At 37.9% G+C, this 9,746-nt stretch overlaps 1 protein-coding gene across 1 annotated transcript in view; it reads right to left on the reverse strand.

Annotated features, from left to right (window-relative positions):
* CFAP44 (cilia and flagella associated protein 44) overlaps positions 1–8,734 on the reverse strand; it is a 43,041-nt gene extending 34,307 nt beyond the window's left edge. The window contains exons 1-9 of the mRNA XM_010294370.1: positions 8,596–8,734; positions 7,763–7,855; positions 6,709–6,886; positions 5,500–5,662; positions 4,399–4,501; positions 3,861–4,077; positions 2,238–2,352; positions 1,565–1,729; positions 170–325 (exon numbers count right to left, since the gene is read on the reverse strand). Coding sequence (XP_010292672.1) covers positions 170–325; positions 1,565–1,729; positions 2,238–2,352; positions 3,861–4,077; positions 4,399–4,501; positions 5,500–5,662; positions 6,709–6,886; positions 7,763–7,855; positions 8,596–8,734 — 1,329 coding nt within the window. The remainder of the gene's footprint in view (positions 1–169; positions 326–1,564; positions 1,730–2,237; positions 2,353–3,860; positions 4,078–4,398; positions 4,502–5,499; positions 5,663–6,708; positions 6,887–7,762; positions 7,856–8,595) is intronic.
* Between the last annotated feature and the right edge of the window lie 1,012 nt (positions 8,735–9,746).

Below are 9,746 nucleotides of genomic sequence, written 5' to 3' on the forward strand. Positions count from 1 at the left end.
TATATATAAAATAAGAAGATATTATATATCTATATACATATTTCTCCAGAAGACTGAATTCTACCAAAAAGAAACATACTGACTTGTAAGGGACTCCTGCTGTTACTTAACATCACCTCCCTCATTCTGTTATTCTCCACAGACACGTACGTACTTGAGTGTGTCTTACCTGAGCATACCAAATAGGCTGTCCGCAGTCATGAACTTTTGACATGAAACTCAGACTGACATTCCTGCCAACATGAAGTTCATTCATAGGCTCCACCTCCAGTAACCCTGTGTCATCCACAGAATCAGCAGCATCTATTGTCTCAACGTTCCACACCTTCATGGCATTGGAAGCATTATAGGGACAGGTTATGTTTTCATACACAACTAATATGGTAATTCAAAATTATAAGGAACCAGGGCAGAGTAGATTCTACAGGTAGAGTATGAAAGCCGTCATATCTGCCTCGCTGCTTTGAGTGTAACTTAGAACAGTGACAGTCAGCAACTATTATTTGACACATTTGGGTGCAATGCAAAGTATATGTAAAGGTTCTCTGTCCAATTCTGAAACAACAGTAGCTTAAATTCAGCCCTGGCACTAGCAAAGCTATACACAGCAGCCTCAGAACTATAGGGAGTAAATGATACCTGCCTGCTCTCAGCATTGCTCATACTGAGACAGCACAGAAGAAAGAATAGCAAATCCAACATATCTGTGTTCAAGAATTCAAAGAAGATCCTTGTTTCAGGGGTAAGGACAAGACATCAGTTGGCACCCTTATAACCAAGTGAATTTTCCTAATGGGTTAATATCAATTTATAAAACACAACAACAACAACAAAAACTCCAGGGTGTTTGAAACCCTCCACTGTCTTAACAGTCAGCTTCCCATTGATTATCTGGGTCTTTCACACATCAGTAGAAGATACGTCATGTCTTCTCTTAAAGAGCAGGCAAACAAGATTGCAAAATCCTTGATAATTGACAGGTAAGATCAGAAACTGGTGGTATGGATAAGGAAAAGTTTTTGACCTTAATTTATATAATTATATATTTACTTCAGGATGCTTTTTCTTTTAATTGTTCCTCTATTTCAGTATATGTATATCTGACATGCTAGTTAATTTCTATGTCATTTTAACATTAATAGTCTGAGTTATCAAATACTTAGAAAATTAATTTCAAATATTGCTGTAATTTATCCATCAAAATGATATATTAATAGGCCTGAAAAGCATAAAGATTAACCAAAACTACAGAAGAAAAAAAAGTGTTAGAATGCAGGCAAGAACAAAGCTGTTAGAGAATCACTGAAAATCATTTTGATTTATTAGAGTAAAAGGTGATTTATTTACTAGTATTAAAAACAGAATGTGGTGTGAACACTATCTGATTCAAGCATATACACTGTGGAGATGTGCTCTTATTCTGTTTGTTCTAAAAAGTCATTCTCAGAAACAAACCACACTGCAAAATTCCCTCCATAATTAAGTCCTGGTAAAGAAAATATGTAATATTTACCTTCTGACCACAAATTTGCACACTTAAAGGCAGAGCAGAAGAAAAACTTACCCGAATGAAGCCATCCTTTCCAACAGTGACAACTTCTCCTTCATCCAGAACTAACTGGCTGACAGGGCCACTGTGACAGGGCTTGTGTCCAGATCGACAGAGCTCTACTTTAACGAGGCCCCCTTCCCAAAGCAGCAAGTTGCCCCACTCAGTCCCTGAGATAACCTTCAAAGCAAATGAAAATATGCAAATAAGCACCTGCACCTAACCATGCAGAAATACTGGCAAGAATCTGGTTAACATTTGTGGCTTCCTTCCATGAAAGCATTAAATTGATAGTAATGTACAGATATTTGCAAGAGAAGGTGTAAACGGTGAGAAGATTCAACTTTTTAGCAATGTGACATAATTTACATGCACTGAAATGGTTAAAGATTAGGGCTAAGAGTCATTGTATTTATTCACACTAACATTTTCACTATACCATTAGAGGAGACTCAGCTCTAAGCCAACAGAGATCTTTTGTCTGGGAATTACAGTACTAACTGTACTTTTCAATTGTTACAAAGCAAGCCAAGTTTTTGGCAAATTAATGTCAATATTAGCTTATCAGAGCATTGAGGGTCTAATTTAAATCACCTTGAAGCAAATAGTAACTCTCCAACTGAGTCAGTAGACTTTATATCAAAACCTGAGAGGGAAAGTAAAATCAATTGAACTTTTTCTTACTTACCTTCCCATCAGGCAGCTCTACATAACCTATAATGTCGGTCACTGCTGTTTTTCCAAACCTGCCTAAAGCTCCTTGCAACTTAAGACCAGTGAATGTGAGAGCCATCTTCCAGAACCTGAGCACACAAAAAACATCGTGCTCTGAAACAAGATTTGCTAAACACGTTCTTCAGTCCCTGTTGGACACTGTAATAATCTTACTAGGGATGCCTCTGAGGTAAGGGCTGTTCATTTATTATTCTTTTTCACAGGAGACCTTGGCTTTTTCTTTTTAAAATGAGATAAAGCTTTGTAACTACACAAACATTGCCCTATATAACCCCGATGAAAAAGCTAGGAAAAGGATTTGGAATGGGAAGGATGAAGATTAAACTACTATTTAAAATTAGTAAGTGTAAAATACATAGCTACAAATTTCCAGCTACAACCAATACACATACTTAGGGATACCTATTTTACTCTTGCTGTCTTCAGTGTAAGATGCTCAACTTTGTAAACCCAAGGGACTAAGGTCTTCACTTAATGTCATCCAAGTACACCCATGGACTTGAGTTTGACTATAAAATCTCACTGAGCCAAAGGTTTTATCCTAGATCTTCATAGCTATTCCTATTTGATCATTATATTTTTAGCAGTATAAAACATAAAATGACTGCATTACAGAAAAATTAACACCTACTGCAATTAGAGATGGTTCACTGTGTGTGCAAGAGACATTACATTTAAGACAGGTGTTGGAAATTGAAATTTGAGACCATATTTGGGTGAAAAGTCATATTTATCATGTTATAAAAGCTATGTCAGAGTTTATTCATAGTATTTTATCTCAAAAGAAAGTTTATAAGAGATTTTGTTTTGTCAGATTTCCATAAATAATGTATTCTAAACCATATTTGTTCTGGGTCTAGATAAGCCATTTGCTATTTCAGACCCACCTTGCAAACACACTATAGAGCAAATCCCAGATTTTGATCTGATTCCTCTGTTAAAGCTCAAAGAAACTTTAGATGCATTATAATTTTAAAGGTATCATTTCCACTACAATAGCATCCAAGTCATATCTTAAGTCTCTAGTGTATTAACATTGAACACTGGATAAATACAGAACACAAAGCTAATCCCTGTCCCAAAGAGCTTAAAGTTGTGGTTTATTTTTTATTACAAAAGGATCCATGAACTTACTAAAGAAGGGAGTGTATGGAAGCATACCTTCTGATCTATGGCTTGGCAACCATTTCCAAAGGCTGACCAAACAGCAGATGAGTTCATCAAAGGTAGAAAGCTCATAAGGCACAGGAGGCATATATGCTATGTTACCAGCTTGAAGACATGTCTATATAACTTTTTTTTATTAATTCTCCCCGGTGCTTGTTGAAATTACAAGAATGGAGCCAGTTGTACCAACATTCAACATCAAGCATCATCCTTTTTGCACAGCAAAGGTGTTAAAAGACTTGGCTAACTGGCTGAAGGACTTGAATTTTCTCATTTTTGTAATTGTAATGACTGGGTAAAAGAGAATTCCTCATTGGTCCATGTTTGTTAATAATACATTCCTGATAGTCATCTTCTACATATCATGACTTTAGCAGTGATATGTATTAATCCTAATCAGTAAACCTACCTGATGTGTCCTGCTCCAGATGTAGTTAGTTGCTCTTCATTACCAGCAGAAAATGTGACCTTGTAAACATCCTGTGAAAAAGCTTTTGACCTCAGCATAATCTTTTCTTGTTTCCAGTCCCAGATAGTCAGCATGTAGTCAGGACTGCTCCCAATACTGGCCAGCAAAGTGCCAGCATCATTGAAATCACCAAAAACATAGGCTTCCTCTGTTCCGTCTGAAGAAACATATAAGTCCCAATACACACACACACAGAAAAGAGGAAGAAACAATAGGAAAATCTATTTAGAAGGAGCTCAACTTTCACTGCAATTATTTTTTTCATTAAGTAATAGTTCTCAGTTGGCTATTTCTACTAAATAAAAGTTTCCTCACATGCAATAATAAAAAACTTTGACACTGGTGTTTTCTATTTTGCTTTGAAGGACCAAAAGGTTGTATTTCCTTCTAAACTTCTAAAGTGACCTACTACTCCATCTGCTGGGATCTATAAGCACTGGCCTATTTGTATAAAATGTAAATAGACTTTTTACAGTACCTCGCAGTATTCTGTAGGGCCTCAGTGAAGGATAATTGTAGATGATGAGGTTTGGTTTCTTTCCTTTTTCTCCCACTGCGAAGTACTGCTTAGTGGGGTGTGCCTTGAAAAAAGCAAAAGTCCCATTGCATGTTGTAGTGACTCCTTTGTCTCTATCCTGCTAGTTATTGAGATATTGTATTTACTCACTCATTAGTCAAAAGACATTGCCATAAAAACTAGGTTGCATTTTTCTGTGTGTTTATTCTGAACAACTGCCAATCTATTGCTCAATATCAGAATGAAGCTACTATGCACAGAAAATGGTATATTGCACATATAAGACAGAACCATGACAAACTATGAAATAATTTGCTTTACCATGCATTCTTTCACTATTCCTACCCCACTCAACCCACTAGTTGATACTTCCATGAGCAGCATTTGTGTCAGCAGCCATCTACTTCAGCAGACAGCTGTGGAAAAGCCATCCTGAATGACATTGTTCTAAAGACATAAAGATGTACCATGATTCCCCAGAAAAAGCTGCTTACAATGGAGCAGAACAGTCTGAGGTTGGTATTCTGAAAGCCTTGCTTGTGTATAATGCAACTGAGAGATGGCAGAGTCCTTCACAGGGTAAGGTCCTTCAAATACAGAGGAAGCATTTGAGAGTCCAAGCTCTTGGTAGGGGCTTACTAGAATGAAACCAGATACTTTTTCTCTTCATTTATCCAGGAACTTGCTTTTATACATTTTAACTGCAGGCAAAACATTACAGCAATATCAGCTGTGACTAGGACACATGAGTGTTCAAAAAAAAAAAAAGTTGATATGAGCCAAATAAGAATGTAATAGTTCTAAAAACTAATACCAGCTGGCACCTGTCAGTCCTTTAAGGTACCTGAGCCTGGGACTTAGGTATGCAGATATTTGTCCTCTGCCAATTATGTTGACAGGCTGAGTAGCCTACGCTGCATGGTCCACACATCCCCCTAATCAATACTGTACTTTTTTACGTGTATGCATGTGCAACTGTAGAAACCTCCCCCCAGGCAACAAAGTGAACATTTTGCTTCTAGAAAGTGACTAACACCCTAAAACATGAAACAAAAGCCATACTGTGATAAACCCAATTCCACCACCACTGCTGCTCCGGAGATGACTTTGAGATTTAGTTTTCAGGTCCAGGAGCACCACTTGGTTGCCTGCTATATACATCAGTGTTTGGCTATCCATCAGCAGCAGGTTTACACTTCTGGTGCAGTCATATCCAAAAGAATGTCTGAGAACAGTTTGATAAGGAAAAGACTTGACATTGGCTTTCTAGAAAAGTTTACTAAGTGGATAGAAACACTTAAACCAAAACTGAAATGGGAATACTGAATCTGGTGACTAAAAGCCTGATGGTAGAAGGCAGTTTTGTTCAATATACAGTGAAGGTAAAATGTATCAAGCCTCTGTAACTGGGGGGAAGGCACAAGTGAAGACCTTCTAAAGTTCATATTCCATCCTTTCATCTCCTCTACAGAGATGCCTCTTGCTTCTGCTGGATCCTTTGGGGCGGCAAGGAATTCATATTCTATCGGTGTTCTCCTTTCAAACAAAATGTAAGAGATATACATCAGATTACTAGGAACTGTTCTATAGACAAGGGATGAAACCAAGGAAGTGCTCAAGCTCACTTCTTAAATGTTTACAGGCAGATGTAAAGGAGGGAAAATCCAGTCTTCAACAACAGCTTAACTGTGTCTGCAGAGAAAACCACCAGCACTTGTGAAAGTCACGTATCATATCCCACTTGACCATTCCTAGAAGAGGACTTATTGTAGCTCTTAATTGATGGGCATCAGTTCCTTCGTTCTACCAGTTTAGATCTTCTGAGCACCAGGCCACAAATCTACCTGTTTTTTTCCGCATTTCTCCCTTAGCAGTTCTGTGAGGAAGTATGAGGTACTACAGTTACTCTTCTCCTGCCCTCCCCTCAGCTTCTTGGGGAACACCGGTGGCTACACAGAAAGGGAGAGCTTTGGAGGGGATATTCTTATTCTACTCTTCCACCTGGTCACGTTAACTTGGCCATGATCTACTTCTACAAGAGTACTTATAACAGTAAGAATTATGCCCAATAAGAAAAGTTTATGAGGTTAAGACAATGTTTAAGATTAAATTCACCCAAAACCATAACTGGTCAGAACTCTTATCTGTGTCTCAACCAAAGGTATCCCACTAATGCCACATAGGCTACGCCAAATTAGACAAGTACAATTTTAAGAACATATATTAACTATCCTTAGCTTTAAATTTGCACAGCCTCAACAGAAAGGATACTTAAGAGTAAGAAGGTTAATTGGTATCCCAGAGTCTTCTGTGACAAACGGCCGTGAATATATATCTTCATAGTTATAGAAGAAAGTTTCCGAGATTTTCTTTTCTACCTTCTCAGGCCTCTTTTGTGCCTCTGAGGGTACTTCACTATTATCTTGCTCTTCTGAATCGCCTTCTGCATCTCAGAAGTGGGAACATACAGGAAATTTATATTCACCATAAATTTTAGGCTCCTTGCTGATATTTGCATCTAACTGCAAAAGGCAACTATTCACACATTCCTTGCCTCCTTCAACAGAGTAGTAAGCACTCCATAGCTCACAACAGGGGTGCCATGTCTTAGTAGCAACTTGTCCTGGAGCAGCCTGTAACAAGTGCTCCCTCAGGCTTTTAAAAACTTTACTATGAATATTGAAAAATGAATTTAAAGAAGAAAAATTTTGAGAGTATTTTAAAAACATTGATTTTAAAACTCAAGACCTGCTGAAGTAGTTCAGTTCAGCTTTCCTTGGTGTTTAGATTTCAGCTATTAAACAAAGTTTAAAGAGTCTCTTTTCAATAGCTGTTGAACGTACATCATTATACATAACAATTAGTAAAAACACATACAACAGACCACCATAAGATGCCATTGTCCTCAAAAAGGCATACTCCTAACACATGACCCAGTGTGGTTCTTTGCTGGACTGCAATGCAGAATACTGTCAACTTGACTCCCAACTAGTCATAAGCACTTGTTAAAAGTACTTTTCAGTTTGATACCTCAGATAAATCCCCATTACTTATTTTGTAAGCTTCTCACCCTGTTTTGATTTTTTTCTCTCCTAGGTGTTCTATGAAAAACAACCAAAGGGGTCAGAGACCAGCCATTGGAAAGAGCAAAATGAAGGACACAAGGTAAGCCAACTGAAAGGGAGCAGAGAAACTCAATAACTGTAACTTGATGGCACTGGTCTGAGATGCAGTTCATAACAATAACAGTGAAAAAATGAAAACTAGAAAGTAGTGGGATTTTTAAGGTCATGCCAACATCTCCTCAGTGGAAAGCAGTACTCACCAATGCTCTCAGCATCTGATTCCACTTGCTCCACTTCTTCCTCCTGTTCAGCTGTAGTTGGTGATTCCTTTGGAAGGCTAGTTTTGCTTTCTTCTGCAAAGGGCGATTGGGATTACTCTCTTAGGTATGAATTCCTTTGACTAATTTGTTCATACATGCCATGTTAAATAAATACATAGCTCTGCAGCAGTAAAAAAAAATCCCTTCTGCCCAACGATGGACTTCCTGCTGTTTAGCATTAAGTGTAGGAAGAAATTTGCTTTCAAAAAAACATATTTTAAGACTTAGGGGAAGGAACGAAACACATCCTATAACAGGAAAAAGGTATAATAGGAAAATGTTGAAACTAACGTGCCAATATAAGCATCCAAAATCTTTCCAAAGTTCCATGGAGGTTCTCTAGTGGATTTTGTTATGCATGCTACCTAGATCTAGTGTGTTAGGTGACACGCAGAACATATGAAATAGACACTGGACAGGCATTTTAAAATGAAAACGGTGTTAAGAGAAATACAGGTCTCCGACTGAAAGAGACTGGAGGAGTTAACAAACTGATTGCAGTACTAGCTACAGAGACAGGTCTAAGCAGCAAAAATTTTCAGGGGAGATACTTTGTGGGCTGAGGGACAGCAGGAACTGCAGACACAGTGGTCAGCCCAGAACTTCACTGGAAGGGGTCATCTTTGACCAGAGTCAAAATGAAATTTGGCAACACCAAGAGCAGCAACAGAAGATGAATATGTACTAGTAAGGAAAGGAAGAGTGGTGAGACAAGCAAGAAGCTACTGTAAGTTCAGTATTGAAATCACTATATAACAGCAGGAAATACTCACGGACACCACTGTGATCTGCCTGTGCACCTTCTGCTGGCTTCTCATCGGCTCCCTCCTGTTCCCTTGGAAGAGATGGCATGTCCTCTTTACCTGGTGGTGGTGAAGAGCAACTTTTAGTATTTTTGCCTTCATCTGCCATTTAGACTATTTTCATTTTCTCTCAAATGCTTTGAGATTCCCAAAGATAATATTTGTGTTCTGCCTGTACACTACAAATATGGATACCCCAAAGATATGTCCTAATGCGTAGAGTTAATTTACTGGGTCAGGTTTTAGGACTCCAGGCTCTGTGTACGTTGCTATAGAAAGACTAAATATTGCGTAACAGGGGAAGCTGAAGACAGATTTATGTGCTTTGGGCTTCTCTTTAATATACTGGGGGGAAAATGTCTTTTTGAGACAACAAGGCCATTCCTCCACCTTTCTGGTGGACGTCACAAAAATATCAGGAGATAGGCATTCTGAGACCATTCCATATCTTGAATGGAAAAGCAGGAGAGACGAATGTTTAAGAAAAAAGGACTTTCTTCAAAACATTCTATATTCATGGGAACTGAATTAATACAATTAACACAATTTTAAAAAAGCTTTAAACAGCTTAACTAACACTCCCCAGCAGTTTTTCAGCTTTCAGACTGTCATTTTTGGATTGCTACAATTTCACTGGTTACCATTATCCTCTGGAGTGGGAAAGATCTAATTTTTTTCATATAAAAACCAAACACATTGATTATTTATATAAACATCTCTGAAAGAAGCAAAAAAGCACAGGCATTGCTCTTATTCTAAAGTTGTTCTGCCTTTTGATTTCAAACATGGTCTCCATTTCCAAACAAAATACCTTAAAATTAACATTGGAGCAGTTTTATACAATAAATACTAGTAGAAATCAGAAAATTCAGAAGTGGAATGTAAAGAAACCTAAATATTCAGGATGACAAATATAGGCAGAATGCAAACGAATCTCTCTTCATGTGTAAGCCTGACTTTGATACCAAGAAAATGCCCCTAAAAATGCATTTCTTGTTTCTGGCTTTGGGTGCAAATCCATTTGGGAAAAGATCTTTTGAGGCATTTCAAACTTTACAGGTATTTCAGGAAAGGCAAAGTGTCCAAACATAATGCCATCCACCAAGGGCGAATAAATATTG

Source organism: Phaethon lepturus, unplaced genomic scaffold (genome assembly GCF_000687285.1).
Source record: "Phaethon lepturus isolate BGI_N335 unplaced genomic scaffold, ASM68728v1 scaffold9419, whole genome shotgun sequence".
NCBI classification, from domain to species: domain Eukaryota; kingdom Metazoa; phylum Chordata; class Aves; order Phaethontiformes; family Phaethontidae; genus Phaethon; species Phaethon lepturus.